The 20,254-nt window shown below is 40.1% G+C and overlaps 2 protein-coding genes across 7 annotated transcripts in view; both read right to left on the bottom strand.

Moving 5' to 3' along the window:
• ehbp1l1b (EH domain binding protein 1-like 1b) overlaps positions 1 to 14,364 on the bottom strand; it is a 40,904-nt gene extending 26,540 nt beyond the window's left edge. For 4 of the 6 annotated variants that reach the window (XM_041800830.1, XM_041800831.1, XM_041800832.1 and 1 more), the window contains exons 1-8: positions 13,787 to 14,363; positions 5,851 to 5,908; positions 5,673 to 5,768; positions 4,457 to 4,510; positions 3,800 to 3,978; positions 3,444 to 3,562; positions 3,214 to 3,303; positions 691 to 1,407 (exon numbers count right to left, since the gene is read on the bottom strand). In XM_041800830.1, coding sequence (XP_041656764.1) covers positions 691 to 1,407; positions 3,214 to 3,303; positions 3,444 to 3,562; positions 3,800 to 3,978; positions 4,457 to 4,510; positions 5,673 to 5,768; positions 5,851 to 5,908; positions 13,787 to 13,890 — 1,417 coding nt within the window. In that variant the 5' untranslated portion in view covers positions 13,891 to 14,363. Of the gene's footprint in view, positions 1 to 690; positions 1,408 to 3,213; positions 3,304 to 3,443; positions 3,563 to 3,799; positions 3,979 to 4,456; positions 4,511 to 5,672; positions 5,769 to 5,850; positions 5,909 to 13,786 lie in introns of all 6 variants that reach the window. The other 2 variants (XM_041800835.1, XM_041800836.1) reach the window with 2 other exon arrangements.
• A 3,458-nt stretch (positions 14,365 to 17,822) lies between these two features.
• fam89b (family with sequence similarity 89 member B) lies at positions 17,823 to 19,966 on the bottom strand. The gene is made up of 2 exons (XM_041801737.1): positions 19,413 to 19,966; positions 17,823 to 18,367 (listed from the first exon to the last, which is right to left on the bottom strand). The coding sequence occupies exons 1-2, from the start codon at positions 19,668 to 19,670 to the stop codon at positions 18,104 to 18,106; spliced, it is 522 nt and encodes a 173-aa protein (XP_041657671.1). The 5' UTR covers positions 19,671 to 19,966; the 3' UTR covers positions 17,823 to 18,103.
• Positions 19,967 to 20,254: the final 288 nt, after the last annotated feature.

Here is a 20,254-nt window from a genome sequence, read left to right as displayed (position 1 = left end):
CCTGCTTCAGGCCTTCCTTGTAGGCACAGGAAAGGTAGAAAAGTGTGCTGTTCCTGCTTGATACTTTCCACATGGGCATGTGGAAGGGCAGGGGGATCCCAGAACAGCCACACCACCAAATATATATAAGTCCAAATTAATAACTGCTAATTAAGAAAAATATTTACTTCCAGAAATCATGTATGTTTCTTAACAAAGTGGTCCTGACTGAAGTTAAGTTATTGTGTTGTGTTACATGGTTTTATTATGACTTAAAAATCAAACTGATAATGGGAGCATGGTCGAGCTTTTGTACGAACGCATCATAATGAAAGACAAAATCTTAAAATAAAAATTCAAGTGATGGTTCCTCTGCCTTCTGGACCTGAGAACACACTGGCTTAATTCACAAGAAATTTGGGTCTATTTCAATAAAACAAGAGTCAAAAATAACATCTCAGATCGCCACTCAACTTTCCGTCGAGCTTGTTTTTGACCCAGCATTCACATGTTCTATCCATGACCTCAAGATCATGATTATATCTCCTGAAAACACACCAGATACCATGCACAAATAGTTTAGTAAATTCTATATTAGACCATGTAAAGTGACATGAATGTGATGCTTAATCATGTGGAAAACAGGATCAAACATGACAAATGGGGAATCATTTAGAGGAAAGCATGCAGCATGCAGCAGCCTGTTGATACCTTTTCCTGAGCCTGACTGGAAGATTTTGGGCAGAGACGGGGGCTGAGAGAGGGTCCGGGTGAGTTGAGGGGGGGCTGATGGAGGCTCAGAGGTGAGGGTGGGTTTGGATGGGGGAGGCTGAGGGGCAGTGAGGATGGTCTTATTGATCACAGAAGTGGTTACAGTGAGAGAGGCCTTCTGGGGAGATGTGGTGGATGGTGCTATGATATTCTCCAGTGATGATGATGAAGGAGAAGAGGGTTTGAGAGGAGATGAGGTGAGGGTGGTTTCAGAGGAGAGTTGAGAAGAGGATGTAGTATCAGGAACGGAGGGCGTTGCGAAATAAGTAATCACAGATTCAGATTTTGGAAATGATAGATCAAAGGAAGATGAAACATTTTGGGGAGAAGAAGTCTTGGAGGATTTGGGGGATGGAGGATTTATAGGAGCAACATCAGAGGGAGGCTGGACAGAGGAGGGAGTATCTGCTGTGACCTCAGCGCTTGGAGGATGAGGAAGTGGCTCAGAGGAAGGAGGAGCGTCAGGCAGAGAGATCTGGGCAGATTTTTTATGCTTGGATCTAGGTGAAGGCTGAGGAGAGGGGCCAGGGGAGGGTTGGATCTCTGTTTGGGCAGGAGTGGTGGCGAAGGAGTGTCTGCTGCGGCGGGGTGAGGGACGAGGAGCAATGGGGAGAGGGGGACGAGAGTGGAGAGCAGGAGCACCATCACCTCCACAGGCTGAATGAATGAATGAATGAAAAGATGGATGAAAACAGGAATAATGAAAAAGACAGAAGAAAAAGGACATGAGGTGAAAATGAAATGCTTAAGATGTGATTACGGTTTGGACCCCATGTTGCTAAATTGTACCACCCTCATGAGGATGAACGGTTGATCAAGATACATTTAACTATGTAAAACAAACAAGATATAGAACTGTGATGAGATGTGATGGAAAATGCAATTTTTTTATTGTATATTATTTTTGGATGATAAAATTCTGCCCAAGAACACATTTTCAAACCTCCAAAATTTCAAAACTTCAAAAAACAAAGTTTTGGTGATGTTTTTGTTTATTTGCTTTTGTTTATTTCAGAAGGCGAGTGATGTTATCTGAGTGTCTTTTTACAACATGCTGCTGATGAATACTATCAAACTACAGAGCCCAAAAAATAAACCTACAGAATGAGGCAGGGTGATGAAACATCCCTAAGGCCCAAGTAAAGTGTGATTCTATGGTAAACACTGACATGCCATCAGGCCTGCCCACAGACTTGCCTGGATCTCTGAAACAGAGAGCAGGCCCTCCACAATTGTGATGTAATTATGATATCAATGCATATGTGTTGGATCAGTAGCACTGGTACTAGCATCCTCACAAACAGTTCATTTTAAAGCAGAAGGTGTGTCAAGATAATATTGGGTTCTGATGTTGAAATTTGACCCTTTTTTTACCCATTTTTGACTCATTTAACCACTTTTAACCATTTTCCTGCCCCTTTTTGCCTTTCTTAACCCACTTCAATCCAACTTTTGCTTCTCGGAACTGATTGCCAGCTTTTACTAATTTTTCCCATTCTTTAACCACTTTTCACCACTTTCTTTTCTGCTACTTTTTGCCACTTTATAGGCCATTGTTGACCCTTTAATCCCAATCTTTTTTCTTTGAACCAATTTTTGCTACTCTATAATCACTTTTCACCACTTTTTTCAAGCTGATTTTTTTCACATTTAACCTTTTTAGGGTATCTTTTTAGAATTATGTAGTTATGAAGATTTTCATCACATTAACAAAACTGATGTGCACAGTTTTATGGTTGGTGATGTGTGAGGTCATATGATCAGTCTGGGTTCATTTTTTTTTTTACATGTTTCTGATCATAAATTCAAAATCAACAGGTCAATTTAAAACTCAAGTTTTATCATTTAAATCTTCTGAACAAATGACACCAAAACAATGCTCAGTCCTCACAAATTAATTAATAAATGTTTTAAATCTGACAACATGCACAACAGCAGGAAGAGGGCAAATCTGCATGACTATATGTGTTATAATATATTTTCTATTGAGAATATTTTTGTACTTTATTGTGAACTGAGATACTGCAAAAATCTTCAGTAAATGCAGTAATACTATTTAAGAATATCTTCTAATAATAAGCTAAATTATTGAGTCAAAAAAGAATAATTGGAGACAAGATGACTGATGTAAGATTGACAGTAATTTGTGCTTCTGTCACAAATTTTTATTTCTAATGTTTAAACATTGTGTCCCTTAAAGACAATGATACCTGTGTTTCATGTATTAAAGTTTGTGCCAGCTTTTCCTGTGTCAGACTTTAGTACATTTTAGCATTAGTCTGTGATCACATGAGACTCAGTAGTGTTTAATGTCTAGATGAGAAATATGTGGTATGCAGAACAAATAGCACAAGAGTGTGAAATAGTGTTATATAAACTAACGTCTCTGCCACACCTCCTACTGAGGCAGGACAAACAAACAGAAAGAGCGAGTGAAGTTCAGTGCAAGAAGAAGGAAGCTACCTGAGGCTGATAAAGTAGCTCCTATGGAGCTCCTCTTGTCAGGAGGAGGAGGAGCGGGTCGATTTGGACGAACGAGAGTGTGAGGAACTACTGCAGCAGCCAGAAAAGAGAAAGGAGCAGAGCAGGTGAAGCAAAGGAGGTTGGAGGGAAGGTAAAGAAAGAGGAAATGTGTGATGAAATAAGAAGTAATTTATAGTCAAGATCAGTAGAAGTGTCCATAAGTAACCCACCTGCAGCAGTGACAGACTTTTTGTCCTCCTCTTCATCGCTCTCGTTGAAGTCGTCCAAGTTGCCGATATCTGTTGGTTTGACGCTCATCAGGCTGGCAAGACTCTGCATGTCTTCATCACTGATGAACAAGGCCAAAAAGACAAAAATTTAATTCCTAACAAAACTGCCCATAAACACAGAAGACACTCAAGTTTATCTCTATGTGTTAAAGACAGACATCACAATGTTGGTGATGTTACATTTACAGGAAAAAGCCTGACAGCTTTTATTTTGAAAAGAAAGACAACCACACTGCAATCACTGAACATATAGTAGTAGCATCATTAAATTGTGGCAAAAAGGTCAAATAACTCACGTGGCCTTGCCCTCACGAACAAACACACAGGAAAGAGACAGCTTGAGTGAAGCCTCAACCACTTTGACGGACAGCGGCTTCAGCTTCAGCTCCAGGTCAGTCTGTGTTGGCGTTGGGCTCGCATACCGTTTCAGGTTGATGTCTGCAGATGCAAGTACCTTACGATGGCCCTTATTTTCCTTTCAATAACAGAAAGTAAAACCATTATGTAGTGAACATTTCAAACCATCGTTGTATACCACATATTAGAAATTCTGGATAATAGCTCAATCCTGCATTCAAAAAAGTACAACACTGCAGAGGTATCCTTTTCAGTGCACTGTGCCTGAACCAAAAAGCCTATAAAACTCTTAAAAGCATACTTGTCTAGCAATGTCTCTTTGTTTTCTTCATATTTTGTACTTTCTGTGAAACAAACTGAGTATGTTTTATAAAATACATCTGATATGTTGAAAAATATCAGAAATTTGGATTGCTGTTTCTCATTTAGTGAGAAGGTTGTGGGTCCTGAGGCTGAACCAGCAGAGGACTGCTGGTTCAAAGCATAAATACATAAAGTGTTCCATGTCAAGCACAATAATCAATTCAGAAAGGCAACATAAAAACTAGGACAAGATTGTCACGGGAAATAGTTGGACAAGTACTCAAGAGACTTACCCCCTCAATGACGAAGGTCCACTCTTTGTCCTCAAACTCATCTGCATTGACCTCCTGAAGAGGGAGTAGAAACAACAATTATCCTTATTACACACTTTATATTGAGGTTCATCAGCCTGCCTGATGGTTGAGTTTCTGTGATGACATCCATGAGTTTCTAAAGAGGCATTATGAAACTAAATGATGCTGACCACTTATTGGAAATTGTGTCCACACCTAAGTTTTGATCAGTCTAGCGACAAGCAAGAGGTGGAGCAGGGACGAGCCTGAAACCTGCTGGCAAACACTAAAACACACTCACCTGTCCATCAACTCAGCCACAACCCTTATAATGCATATTTATGATAAATAAATCCAAATGTTGAAATTGAAAAAAATCAGGTTTTTATGAATGAGGAAATGATCTTTTCAGTCCGTATCTTTTTGTAACTGACTGTTAACTTGTTAGTATTTCTGTGTAAAAAATGATTTCTAAGTTTAGGAGATCCTTTTGCCTTTTCAGCCAGCCTCAAATTGACTTTTTTATCTACTTGCCCCTCACTTTGGCTTCTTTTTTGACACAAGAGGTTGGTGCTTGGTGTCTGCAGTATGAGCCATTTAAAAGTTGTATTTGATAATGAACGCATGAAAGTTTGTCACCTGACTGTAAAACTTTCTGTCACAATCATGATGTACTTTCTATCTGATGACTGTGATATTATTCATATTTACCATTATTATCCACTCTCATATCTATATATACTGCACATTGATTTTATATTATACACTGGTAGATATAATATATGGACAAAAGTATTTGGCCACACCTGTTAATTATTAAATACATTTTTTCAGTCAGAGCGGTTGAGACCAATTTTATTGTTTTCTTCTTATTTGCAACTGTTTATGCCTTTATGTAGTAAACAGAGCACACTTGTAACAACAGTTCAGAAATCCAATTCAAGAGGAGCACCTCAACAACCAAACATAAAGAAAATAGATCATTCAGGTGACATGTACTGAAAATGCCCAAAGAACATTATAACAAATCAAAACTACATGTTTCTGGTTGTTGGTTGTAGAGTGTGATTGAACATGTTAGAATATCTTCATATTGATAAAAAAAAACACTCAAGGTTCTGTAATAAGATTATGAGTCTGTTATATTCCTTCTCTTTGTGTGTTGTTTTTCTTCTTTTTGTCTGTAGAGTGTAAAAAGTGTGTTCCAGTCTTCTACCTTGAAAAGCGTAACGGAGATGTCGATGTTCTCAGGGACGGGCCACACCACCATGCCTCTGTATGGGTTTTTGATTCCAGGCTGCCAGCTGTGGAGCTGCAGGACAAACAGTGTGATCAGACTGTGGGCGTGCTTCTGTTTGTGTGTCTGTAAGTTTGTGGTTTGAGAGGGGATTCACCTTGGAGCACATACGTCTGTTCCTCCTGGTCCACACCACCCTTAGCTTATCTGGTTGCCTATGGAAACACAGAAACGTGACTCAAAACACAGAGTGACATCATGTCACGCAGAAAATAAAAGGTACTAATGCTCATTAAAAGGGCATTACACATCTGGAAAGCTGTTTTTCAGAAAATGTGGCTTTCTCTACAGCAGAAAGACACAAACACATGTGGAGCTAGATGACACAAGGACAAAAGAGAAGAGGGATGTTGGATACCTGTTTGCTAAAAAGAGTTGTTAACCTAAAAAAACAGTCTGAGCCCCTTAAAAAGTCCAGAGATGTCCTCATATCTTAGAACTATCACTGGCGGTGTGTTTTTTTTCTTCTTCAAGTGCACATTTTGGCCAACCTATAGAGAAAGGATTGGGCTCATTGCTTTATATTGCAGCTGCTGTTGCTTTTCAACACTTGATTTTGTTTCTATCCTTCCTTTCCATGTCATGGAGAGATTGTTTTGATAGTGGTGAGGACTGTCAGTGAAAGCAGTAAATATTATGTGGAAGAAGAATTTGCCGATTAAAAACAACCTAGAACCAACAAAGTACACAAGAGGTTTGATAAAACTAAGCTGCTGTTGAACGCACCAATAAAGACAGATACTAAAACAAGAAAAGAAAGAAACACAAGGTCTAATAGAGGGTCTTATGACTGTCAGCACTGAACAATATTGCCTCTAAGCCAAAGATAAAAGCTGAATTGAAGTGTGTGTAAGTGGTGTTAAGGTGTTTGTCTAACTAGATGCAAAATTCAGTGTTCATTGTGGGTGGATGTATGCTCATTTTGAAGTATGTGCGCCTGAACTCATAATAAACATGTGTCCCATTGTTTTTTTCTCAGTCCTCATCTGGACAGGAAGTGAAACTGGAAGCTTTGACCCTCTGAATGTGAGGCGCGCCTCTTAACAGGAAGTAGGAACCCCCCTCACAAGAGGCTAGCAAACACAGGCCACAAAAAAAAAAAAACACCAGCACTGTTTAACAGCGCTATATATCATAGCTGACTTCTTCTTTAGAATATCTATAGATGACCACTGAATGTGGTCTGGAGTTTTAGTTTGTCAGTGATGAGGAGTCAGGGTGGTGTCTGTACATGTGTTTGTTTGGTATGTGTGTTAGGGGGTCAGGAGTGGTGTCTCAAATAACCTGGCATACTCATAGGGAGGGTAGAGGATGAGAAGGAAAAACAGTAGGGAAGAAAGTGTGATCTAAAACAGACATAATACCATGTAGCACTGAGCTCAGTAACAATGGTGGTTTTACACAGGCTACAATTGGACAACATTAAATTGGTGCTTTGCTATTGAGCAAACAATGGTTTTATTCCCCAGCTGACAAGAGATCATATTACATATGCTCAAATATGAACAGACAATAAAAGAAATAAACTCTTATTAAAGGCATACATGGCGCTACTGTAAAAAACAGTACTGTTGCTGAGTCTCTAATTATGTTGGTGCCATTGGAGCGTCTGTGTCAACATCATTTTATCATTTTCTGACGGTTACCGTGTAAGCCCTGTTTATCTTTGGCCACTCTGTGTTTCTTTATCTACAAGCCACATGTGATGGTGAGTATCTGTCAGGAGGCCTTGTTCACTGTCACACTATCAAGTCAATTTAGCACTACAGACATCCTGCCTTTGATAACACAGGCAGGGCTGCTTGGCAGACAACTTTGACATAATCTGAATTTTTACAGACTGTAAACAATCTTTTGGAAATGATTGGTTATATACACGTCTAGCAGGTACAAAACAACAAACTCAAACATGCACTCACCTCAGGAGTGTCAATTCAATGTTCATACACCCTGCTAAAGAAAAACTATTAAAACAGTGAGGCCATTTCCTTTATTTTTGCTGTAGACTGAAAACATTTGGGTTTACATTAAAAGATGAATATGAGTCAATAGATCAACATTTCAGCTTTTATTTCCAGGTGTTTACATCTGGATCTGATACATCACTTAGAAGATAGCACCTTTTGCTTGAATCCACCCATTCTTCATGTGAGCAAAAGTATTGGAACATCTGACTGACAGGTGTGTTTTGTTGCCCAGGTGTGTCCTACTACACTGATGATTCAAACAATAAATAACGCTGAATGTCTACGCTCAGTTCCAGATTTAGGTTTTGCCTGTGCAGACAGCATTTATAGTTAGAGGTGTAACCAACATGAGAACCAGAGAGCTGTCTATGGGTGAAAAACAAGCGATTGATTGTGAAGCTGAGAGAAGATGAAAAACCAATTAGAGCCATTGCACAAACATTGGCCATAGCCAGTCCTCCATGTGGAAAGTCATGAAGAAGAAAAAAACCACCGGTGTACTTAGTAACAGACGTCAAACAGGTAGACCAAGGAAAACAGCAGCTGTTTACAGCCGCATTGTGACAGAAACATTGAGGCTTCACCAGAAGATGCAAACCTTTCATTAGCAAGAAGAACAGGGAGGCCAAAAAGTACTGATATGAGCCTCTAAAATTCTGGGACAAAGTTTTATGGAATAATGAGACAAAGATGAACCTTTACCAAAGTGATGGAAAGGCTAAAGTTTGGAGAAAGAAAGGATCTGCTCATGATCACAAACATACAAGCTCATCTGTGAAACACAATGGAGGTAATGTTATGGCTTGGGCTTGCATGGCTTCTTCTGGGCCAGGCTCAACAATCTTCATTGATGATGTAACACATGATGGTAGCAGCAAAATGAACTCAGATGTCTACAGAAACATTTTGTCTGCCAATTTAAGGAAAGATGCAACCAAACTGATCTCATCATGCAGCGAGGTAATGACCCAAAACACACTTCCAAAACAACAAAGGAGTTCATCAGGGGCAAGAAATGGAAGATTTTAGACTGGCCAAGTCAATATCCAGTCTTAAATCCTATACAGGAGCATTTAACCTGCTTAAGAGGAAGAAAGTAATCCCCCCAAAACAAACAACAACTCAAAGAGATTGCTGTGAAAGCCTGGAAAAGCATCTCAGAAGAAGAATGTCTATCTGAAAAGTTTATTTGTTCCAATACTTTTGCTTACCTAAAAAATTGGTGTTCAATTACAAATAATGTCTCAGATCCAGATGTAAATACCTGGAAATAAAAGCTGAAATGCTGATCTCTTGTCTCATATTTATCCTTTGATGTCAAACCCAAATGTTTCTAGCCTACAGTAAAAATAGAGGAATTGGCCTCACTGTTCCAGTACTCTGGTTTGGTCTCCTCCACTTAGAGATAAAAAACATATGCTCACTGACCACATCATTAGGTGTACATGTTCAACTGCTCATTATTGCTATTTCTAATATTTTATCACATGGCAAGCGCCAATGCATTTAGGGATGCCAACAAGGTCAAGATGATCATGCTTAAGTTCAAACTGAGCATCAGATTGGAGAAGAGTGGCAGTTTAAGGGACTTTGGACGTGGCACGGTTGTTGATGAGCTGTCATGCTTTCATAGTGTTATGCCAAATTCTGACCCTACCATCTGAAGGCCTCAGCAGAAACTGAAAATTGTAAGAACCAGAAAATGTTTTTTTCAATCTTTAATTGTCCTATTTGTGAAGCCCACATGACATTTAGCCTCAGTTTCTTGTTCTTAGCTGACAGAACTGGCACCTGTGGTCCTCAGTCTAGTCCATCTGCTTTGAGGTTCAATGAGTTGTGCTTTCAGAGATGGCTCTTTCACATACTTCAGTTATAGTAAGTGGTTATATAAGTTACTGCTGCCTAATTCATAAATAAATATACCTCTATCAGCTTATACAGTCCCCAAAAGTCCTTTGGGCCTTACTTGTGGCAGACATCTGCTATCAGTAAGGCCAAGAGGACTTGTGCTCACTGAATAATTTCTCACAGACCATTCTCTGTAAACCCCAGAAATGGTAAAGCAGATCAACATTAGATCAGCAGATTTTGAATACTCAGGGTAGCCCATCTGTCACACATAATCATGGCAAGTCCCTCAAATCACCTTTCTTCTCTATTCTGATGCTTGATTTGAACCAGGGCATATCACCATGGCTATATGCTTAACTGCATTGGTTGCTTCCATGTAAATGGCTGATTAGACATGTACATTGATACATACTTGAACAGGTATACCTGACGAAGTGGTGAGTAAAAATCGGTCTTAACCTTCCAAAGGTCCAGGTTTCTCTGGTCAGTAGCCACCTGTGTCTGTCTCTTAATAAAGATGATCAGATAGTGTAGAACATTCTTCTTTTCACATACAAAGCTCTTAGGACAAGCAATAACCAATCTTAAAGAGCGCACAGTGCCATGTTATCCCTCTAGATCATTGTGCACCCAAAATGCTGGCCTGCTCGTGGTACCGTCAGTCTCTAACAGTAGTATGGAAGGTAGATCCTTCAGTTATCAGGCCCCTCTCCTTTGGAATCATCTACCTTTCGGGGTTCGAGAGGTAGACATTCTCTCTTCCTTCAAGAGTAGACTTCATTCTTTGATCAAGCTTATAGTGGCTCAGGCCTGGACCAGCCCTTAGTTAGTTATGCTGCAGGCTTAGACTACATGTGGTCATAGCCAGGGAGATTCTCTCTCTCCTTAATTAATGTTAATGTTTCTCTGTTTCTATAAATCATGGTGGTCATTGCTAACTCTTCACATATGCTGCCATCATTATTGCTATAGCCATATCCAACCAAATGGAAGATATGTTTATACCTAGATAAGTGTTGTTGTTTCTTCTCCCCCACCCCTTCCCCTTTCCAACCCCAGCATGGCTTCAGCAGATGGCTGTCAACATTAGTCTAGATCTGCTCAAGGTTCATGCCTGTTAAAGGTAAGGTTTTCTTCAACACTGTGGCGAGGCTAAATGCTGCTACTATTTAGCTTCTGGTGATAAGGGTTGGTTCTTCCTGGCTACCATTACACCATGAAGACAAAAGAACACTCCAAGCAACTCGGAGAAAAGGTTAGTGAAAAGTATAAGTCAGGGGATGGTTATAAAAAAACATAAGAGGCACTGAACATCCCTGAGTTCAGTTGAATCTGTCATCAAGAAATGGAAGGAATCTGGCACATGTGTAAAGCTGCCTAGATCAGGCCATCCTCACAAGCTGAGTGAGAGAGGCCACCAAGACACCTATGAGTATAATGTGGACCTGCCTACTGTGTAAAGTGTCTTGAGATAACTTTGGTTCTAAAATGTCACTATACAAATAAAGATGGATTAATTGACTGATTGAACAGGTTTTTAAAGCTTTCTTCTTTTACTAAAATCTGCCTGCTGCAACTGAAATCAATCTTGCTGCATTGGCTGATACTTTCAGTTGCTAGTCATCACACACACAGCAAGTATGCGTCTCACTAACAAGTCTGTGTGGTTGAAGAAAGCCAATGGCCTCAAATCATAGCACTAAATTAGAAACACCCAAACACTTGCTCACAAACATGACACTCGTGAGACATTTTCAGCCCTCTACGTGGCGATGGGTTATTTCCTGCCTCTCTGATGTTTGAACTGTCAATAAGTTTTATAAAAAATGATAGTTACAATCCTGTATGAATAAAAGACAGGTGACATCTTTAGAAAAGAGCACATGTCTAAAGTAACATGACTGAAACTTTGGATTAACCACAGGTCTTTCCTCACTTCCTCCTGTTGTCTCTCTCCCCTCTGGTTTAACCCTGTTTGAACAGCTCGCCACCAAAGACTTACCAACTCTGATCTCATCATGCTGTCTGTGGGTGTTGCCTCTCTTTCTAAATCACTGTGGTCTTAAAACACAGGCTCCAAGCTGCTGATCAAAATCAGAAACTTTATTGACGAGAGACTTCAGTTGTTACAGGATAAAGGAACTCATCTGTGTTTCTTATCATGCTGCTGACAAGGAGATTATATAATTATTCCAACATCAGTGTAATCAGGAGAGATAGAAAAGTGCAATAAAGTCCAAAGTTAAAGACATGGCAGAGTAGGCTTGGAAATACATACGAAATATTACAATTGATGTTTTTAAAATGCTTCAGAGTAATTACAGAAATATACAGGAACGTAGACAGATACTTCATAATGTAACATTTCTGTACACTTCCCAACTATGATTTATTTCTTCCGTTCAGCGTTGTGTACCAGTGGCACAATGAGCCATGCTTCATCACCTGGCCACATCCCAAATGTTTAGCAAGACACACAACAGTAATTACACAAGAGAGGGAAGCACCGCAACGCTACTGTTGCAGAGAGAGAGTTTAAACAGTTAAAAACAGTTCCTTCATTTTGATCATATATTATGACTGGATATATCCAAATCCAAAAGGCACTTCAGACTTAGAGTTTTCAAAATGTTCTTTCTGCACATATTGTTTAAAGTTTACTTAATTGAAAATCATTATGTTGACTGTTTTCTCAATCAATAAGTTAACTGGGCTAAAATAATATCATCAGTTTTCCGAAGTCCAACATTTCTGGTCCAAAACTAAAAGATACATGGGCCTAGTTTATCGTTGTTTGACTTATGAAACACTTACGTATTTACACCTAAGGAGCTATATTGTTATTTGTTTTTAATGGCTTAAATGTGATTAACTAGTCAAGTTAGTGGTTGATGGGTTTACAGTGAAATAAAAACTTCGCACAGAAAGTAAGGACATTTTTTAGATTCTTTCTTGAAATAATGCTTCTAGGCATTACATCTTATATCTTTTGGGGAAAAAACTGTTTATTTCCTTTTAAAATTGTGCCACATCTGTAAGGAACATGCACTTGTGGGATGAGCAGCAGAGCTGAGTATGTGGATTGTGACCATGAAAAGTTGGCCAAACCTCTTCTGCAAATGCCAAACAGCTTATTCTGCCATTGCTATTTGACTCTTGTCTTAAGTTTTTTTGTACTCCTTAGTCCTGACAATCATATGCCTGAGTGACACCTGTTATGTTCAGCAAGGCTTGTCATTATTATTCTAGGTATGGTTCTTCTACACGCAACTGAGGCTCCTGTTTGCTAAATGAATAAACAGCTAAGTTGCCAATGTGTGTTTTTTCTTCAGACTTTAATCATCCAATCCACCAAACAATACCAACCAGGAGTCAATGGCAGAGCAAGCTGATTGGCATTAGCAGAGAAGACTTGGCAAATTTTTCATGGGCCAGCCCACATACTCAGCTCTGCTTCTCATCCCACAAACGCATGTTCCTTAAAAATGTGGCACTATTTAAAAGGCACTGTTACAACAAAAGAATAATTTACCAAACACAAATGTACTTACTTTATATGCTAGGTTTATTTACAACTAAGAACCTATACAGTAATCATATTTAATGGTTTCAATGTGATTATTGATCATGTCAGTGGTCATTGGGCTTAAAGTGAAACATTTTTAGAATTTAAATGTATTTTTCTGTTTTTTTGCTATATGACGTCCCTAATGTCCTGTTGAATGGTGCTTTATGATAAACTTGTCCAGTATGATCAAAGGTTGAGCTTTTGTCTCTCAAACATGATCTGACTAATTAAACATGCAATACCTAATAGATTGAATCTTGCAGTTTAGTCTATAATGTAGCCTTCACATAGCCAGATATTTCTGTGTCATGCAAAGATGATATCTTAGTAAACAACTGTTACTAATTCATAATTTTTCATTTGTCAGAACACTACAATATCACTGTATGATACTTGTTAAGGACGATTTATTGATAACTTCCTCTCTAACACTCACACGTTGTTTTATCGATAGGCGGGGCTGGGAATCGAACTCACTCCGGATCAGCTGAGCACATGTACATACATGAGGGACGCCCACATCCTCCTCAGTATAGCGGAAAGACCCAAACATGGTTGACCATGGAGTCTATCATCACTAATAACAAACTCCACACGCAGTAGGGAAAAAAGCTCATGTACAAGAGATACAGTACCTGAAAACTTACCATTTCTTGGTACACTCCAACACGAGTTCCTGATAAGAGGCAACGAACTGAAACTTTGACGCCTTTTTACCAACTCGTTGTAGTCTCTTCCACACTGAAGTCATGACTTCCTCCAGTTAAAAGAGTCTGAAACAAATAAAGTAAATAAAAGAAACGAAAAGCACTATAGGGTATTCCTCTGCGGAACAATAATCCACAGTCTCCTGGTCTTAAAGGCCGTTAAATTGTCCGCTTCTTCCTCTGCTGTTTCCTGTAATGATGATGATGAGGGGATGGTGAACTCCACACAAGCTGCGGCTCGCTCTCATTGGAAAAAAGTTGAGTGACGCTCGCAGCAAAAAATGAAGGTCGTTGCCCAAAAGAAACTCCTGAAATACAGAAGTAACGTTTGTATGAGCAGAGAATCAAAGAGGAACCGAGTCCGCCCTGCTCGCTGTCATTAGCTAAAGTTTCAAACAAACGCCAAAACGAGCTCTCGCTCTCTCTCTCTCTCTGTATTGCTCTGGCATTTATTCACATGAGACAAACACCTCTTAGTCAAGCCTTGAAGCTAATATAGGTCTATAATGCTAACTGGTTCACCCCCTCCCTCCTTCCGTGAGAGAGACAGGCAGAGAGAGAGAGAGAAAGAGAGAGAGAGAGAGAGAGAGAAAGAGAGAGAGAGAAAGAGACAGGATATGCAAAAAGAGAGAGCTCTGGTAATGCAGCAGCATGCAAACTTCTTTATCTTTCTGCCTATAGGCGGTGAGCGAAGCTGACAGTCTTCACTCCTACCTGCAGACTTTGATCCTGACTGTCTATGTCACTGGAACAGGCTTATCTGACTTTTTCACTTAGTCAGCTATAAAAACTCAGCTCCTGCAGGCAACCATTGAGAGTTTGTTCATTCAAGGGGCAGTAATAACATTAAGATCGTTCTGTATTTCAAACTGAGCTCATGGTTATAGCTTCCTGAGTTTTTGCTGCGTCATCCAGTGGCCCTCCAGAAAATGTGTTTCATCCAGTAAATTGTAGAGGAAAAGTTTCCATGAAGGGTGCCAACCGAGTCATGTCAGTGTTTATGTGTGTGTGTGTGTGTGTTGAAGCTAGGTCAAAGCAGGGATTTTCCTCAGTAAGAGCAGGAGTGTATTTTTAGGTGGGGGAACAGTGAAGGATGGATGGACAGAGGCAGCTGGTGGAGGAGTACAGGGGAGCAGCAGGGGGCAAACAACTCTCTCATGACTCAGAGTTGGTCTAATATTACACCGTGTCCAGTATTTAGAGGTCCATTATTACTTTTAGCCCCAAAGCTTATGGGAGCTTCATTTTTCCCTCACTATACTCCCTGTGGTGGTGTGCATGCAACATGTTCTGCACTGCGTGTTACTTAACTCACTGGCCTTCAGTATATTGATTTATCAACTAACTGTTTTAGCACATTTAAATATGTTTTGTCAGCAAAAGTCTAAGTCTACAGAGTAACTTTATTTTTCAATCAATCGCAGTAAGGGGAAAATAAAATATACCCCATAAACACATTTTGTATAATACAGATGACACTATTCGGTGTCAGAGGCATTCTGGTTTCAGTTTATAGTTTGAGAAGTATGATGCACTTGTATTTCAGCAGGAAGTTATTATGTGTAGGTCAGTCAGTGCAAAGAGCAAAAGAGGTGAGGCACATCAGATACACTTTAATAATATAAACCTAAATACAGTCATTTTGGAACAATTAGCTTTAATTAATCTCTAGAGGCATTCACATAAGTTCAGCTATTAGTCCAGTCCTTTTTTCTCAATTCCAATTAAATTCTTCTGAAGTTGCATGCAAGATTATATAACAGCCTTTCCCAAACTTCAGCGCAGTGTGGCCCAATTTGGGAACCAGAAAATCTTCTTCTACAATACTGGCTGGCTATTTTTTCATTATAATATCAAAACTAGCTCATCGGATATGTCTTAACTGAAAACTAAACACCAGACATCTTCATGCAGAGTGCCAATCAACACCACCATGGTACAGCTACATCAGAGCTAATAGTTACAGCAGTAGTAGCCATTATACACTGGCTAATAGTACAACTTAACCCTAAACTTAACACTGGTTGAGAGAAGAGCAAAAACACCTCTTCCTTCATGTCAAAGCTTTCAGGGCTGTTTTTAAAGAAATCCAGTCCAGATAAAACTGATGCCATACTAGAGCTACATCTGAGCTAAATGCTACACCAGTGGCAGCCATTGCTATCAACTTAAAGTACAGTTTAACCTAACCCATAGCTACTGCCTTGTAACCTGACATGACAGATCGACTGTTTCAAATATCCATCAAACGGTGTGGATTGGAGCTTTTTAAGATGTACTTGCCTGATGACAGACGTGATGTCTTGCAAATCCATCTGCTTTGCAAGGTTAACCCTGGAGAATGTTTTATCATTCTTATCTACCATAGGGGCATTAAGAGGGAATTTTCACTGCATTATTTCAAATATAAGGGCACCAGAGCGTCTTGAAGCCATCCCATAATGCAAAGTGTGACTAGTATGGGAATAGCAGACTCTGACATAGTGATGCAAGGATAGCATATGCTATGGCTCCGTTTAAATATTGCAGTGAGAACACAAAATGACCGCGGGGTTCTGCTAAGCAAAACCCACCAGTAAAAGGTGTGTATGAGGTTGGGTAGCAATACATTGGTTCTCCTGGTGCATTCCCGCTAAGTATTCTGGCTTAAATGACAGAACGATTTGTCAGTGCCCATCACAGAGGTAGTTTGACTTCATTTTTTTACACTAGCAGGAAACTGAGAGGTGTAGTCCATTTTTTCCCAGTTAACAGTTTTAACCCACCACAAAGCATTGTACTGTAACATTAAATTTTAACAGCACACTTCCTTGTGTTGTACTTCATTTATTTTCTTAACCTTGGGATATTTCCTCAGGCTCACATTTCCTTGTATTGCCACCTTCCCCCTTCAACACCTCATTGTCTTTTCTGGCACAAGCTGCTGACATCAACGTCACTGACTTCCAGCCTGACCCTTACTTATTATAATTACATTACCCACAGTAGCACAGGTGTTATAATAGCAGCAAAATCATGTGGACAACAAAGAAAGCAAAAGAGACAGAAATGGGAAAGGAAGATGAAATAATTACAATTGGCAATGAATTATAAATCCACATTTAATTTATGGTGATAATCCAAACCACAAAAACTTGATAACAAAATGTAGAACAGACAGTTTATCTCTCTGCATGACTGCTGGAGAGACAGACAGGCAGAGAGATTCTAACAATAACCACAACATATGTTGATTATAAATAGAGAGCAGCATGAGGCTGTTGGCACACACATCACCCCCCTTCATTCCAGCCCAGTCCATAGCAAATGGTTTTCCCCACTAGACTACTTCAAACACAACCACAGTGGAGCAGGAGGCCTGCAGGAGTGAAAGAGGGAGTTTCTCACTAGAAACATTGTGCCACCTGTTGGTGATTATCAACAGTAGCATCCTCCAACTGCCTTGAATTCAAGCATAGAAATAAGTGTGCTAAACATGTTTAATTCTGACCTTTTGGACTGGATTTTTCAAAACGCTCATTTCTTATACGTAAACTTTTTTTTTTTTAACAAGGAGGCATGCTTTCCTCAGAGAAAGCCAAAGAAGAATTTTTGTGGTTATCAAGAAGCAACAATGCAAGCTGATTTAAAAATAGAAACAAGCTTGAATTCATACACCTGTTGAACTTTTAGGCGTCAAAATAATTTTGTTACACCCTGCTCAATTAATCTCACTTGCAGCATGTAGAAGCATGCTGGCTGTGCAAGAGTTAAGGCTGGCATTGTTTGGTCTTACTCGTCCATCTGGATCTTCTTCTCTTTTAGTTGGCTTAATTTATGCTGCAGTATGGGAATGTTGGAATCCACAGTCATTAACAACATTTTGATGGGTAGAGTTTAACACTACCTAATTTATATATTTCCAAAGTCCTTTCCTGTCTGTTTTGTGTGTGTTAAATACAAGTAGACAAACTAAAAGAACAGGTGGAGCAATCACTAGATGGTAAAAAAAACATGTATTTGAAAGGCCACACATGAAATCTTTTAAGTATCCTCAAATTGCAAATGTCAAACAGAGGAGTCATGATTTTTATCAAACAGGCACTGACTTTGCACCCTAGTGTAAAAAAGTGAATAAGGCTGTGCTGTAAAAGTATAGATAAGAGATTCACGGAGCATAAAGCAGAGTATGTTGTCCTAAAAAGTGAAGTAAGAGACATCAAATTTGAGAAAATACAGCCAGGGTGTCTCTGTATGGTGCATCTGACTTTATCTTTATCAGGCGATATGAAAGGAGTCCTTGATCCACTGGTCTCTGGAGTTGCCACTGGCCGAGGGCACAGATATGGACGAGGGCGGGAGAGGCTGTGCCAGAACCCCTGTCTCCTCCTCTTCTTCTTCCTCGTCTTCCTCTTCTGAGTCCCCGTTATAGGCACTGAAAGAGGCTTCAGACAGAAGCGAGGCGCCCTTGTACTCCTGAATGGACTCGTGGAGGGACCACAGTTGGCACAGCAAAGACATGTCAAGCTGACGCAGACCCACCTGTTGCAAACAAACACAAAACATCTGCTCTGGCCTTACAAGTATTGACACGGGGGAGGGGTTGGGTGGGGGGATTCTACTGAATACGAGCATGGTCTGGAGCCTTACAGCAAATAATCAAAGCTGTGCTGATATTCAGGTTCATGATTTCATGATGAGTTCATGATGAGTCTGGGGCACTGCCGGGATGTTATGAAGCCAAGGTTGCATTGATAGCCTTCAGCACATCTGTATTGTTGAGTCTAGTGTCTCTCATCCTTCTCTGGACATTTACATTTAATCATCAGGATTACAACAAAAAAATCTTGTAATGTTTCACAATGTATGAGATAAATCTAGAATTTATTGAAATTTAACTTTCTGAAGTAAATTACAAGGGAAAAATGGGGTTCACTTGATATTCTCATTCTTTGAGATGCACCAGTAGATGCAGCACCTGTTAGTAAACAGTAATAAAACTACACATTTTTTTGTATTCAATCTCACACTTTTCTCCAGCACTACATCTGCAAACTGACTGGAGCTGAAGAGAAGCACATCAATATTTTCCTGCACATTTGCTACTTTGTACTGTAGAATGAAAAACCACAGATGCAAGTCCCAGTCCTGCTGTTTAATTTCAGCATGAATGACTTTTGTCAGGTCAAACTACAAGGTGGAAACAACAGGCATTTATGCAAATGAAAGAGGGGAATTAATGAAAAAACATCTGAAAGCCTCGTGAGGAACATTGCCTTGCGGTACTAACCTAACTTCAAACATTTGCTGATTATTTCCAGTACGTATTTCTTTTAGCCTTTACTAATTAAGTTTAGGAGATTGTTTATCTTTTTATACACCTGTGGAAACCATGTCATTGATTTTGCTCCAGTTGCTTTTCTTTTTTTTTTATTAGACCTTAAATTTGTAATTTGGTTAAAGGGAATTCGAGAGAGCTTCCAGATTAATAGGTGAAAGCAGTGAAGTGCACCCCATTGTATATGCTTTGTACAAAGGAGTAAATCTGAGAGAAACACTCGGACAGTAATATAAACTGGCACCTCACCATCTCTTTCCGCAGCAGAGCCAGGGCAGCGTCGAGTCCGCCGGGCTTGCTGTTGACGCGTGGCGCGTCCCCGCCTCCCCGGTTGATATCGGCCTGGATGCGCGCTCTCTTGCTGTGCACCTTTTCGATATCGCGCCATGAGCCGCCGCTGGAGTTCAGGATACCGCTCAGGCCTTTGGGCAGCGGCGGAAGACCCTCCACTGAGGAGGGCACACCGCCCACCAGACTGTCCGCCGCACTGCACCGACTCCCGTTCATCACGATGTAAGGGACGGTCGAATCAGCACGTGAAGAACTCTCAAATGAGCGGAGACTCTGGAGGTGCTAATTTATTCTCCCTCAACCGCAGAGCAGGGCGGTGTAGAGGCGTGGAAATCTGTTGTTTATGGGCAAACGCAAATCAACCCTTCCCGTTTTTTGGATGCAAGCAGGCTGCAGGAGAGGCGGTGAACTTCGAGGTTCATGTCAGGCTTCCTGGCTTTGTTTTGTTTCCTCTCCTTTGTGTGTGTGTGTGTCAGTTCACCCAGACAGCCCCCGGCTCCTCCCGGTAGGGACCGCGCCACGCCCCGCCGTGGTCTGCGTGTTTAGGGAGACAGGAACTGTCAGTGGTTTGACTGATTTAACAGGATAACTGTCCAGCTCCTTTTTGGACAGAAAACAGATAGTCACCAAAGATTTAACTTTGATACAGAAGGATTCACAGAAGATGAATTTGTCTGTAGTTTGATTCCGACTGCTGCAGAGACGACTCATGTCGAAACACATGAGCAACTACGGCTGCAAACAATTTAACTCACATTTTTGACAGAAATGCATTCTACGTTTTTATTGGTCCTTAAAAA

Source organism: Cheilinus undulatus, linkage group 12 (genome assembly GCF_018320785.1).
Source record: "Cheilinus undulatus linkage group 12, ASM1832078v1, whole genome shotgun sequence".
Lineage (NCBI taxonomy): Eukaryota > Metazoa > Chordata > Actinopteri > Labriformes > Labridae > Cheilinus > Cheilinus undulatus.
Note: the sequence above shows the minus strand (reverse complement) of the source record. Positions and strands in the feature narration are given on the sequence as shown.

Bases quoted from the DNA above. Each gene is read 5' to 3' on its own strand.
- fam89b (XM_041801737.1), bottom strand. From the start codon at position 19,670: ATGAACGGGAGTCGGTGCAGTGCGGCGGACAGTCTGGTGGGCGGTGTG. The intron at 18,368-19,412 runs GTGAGGTGCCAG...TGTTTGCAACAG, and splicing joins CTCTGCTGCGGAAAGAGATG to GTGGGTCTGCGTCAGCTTGA.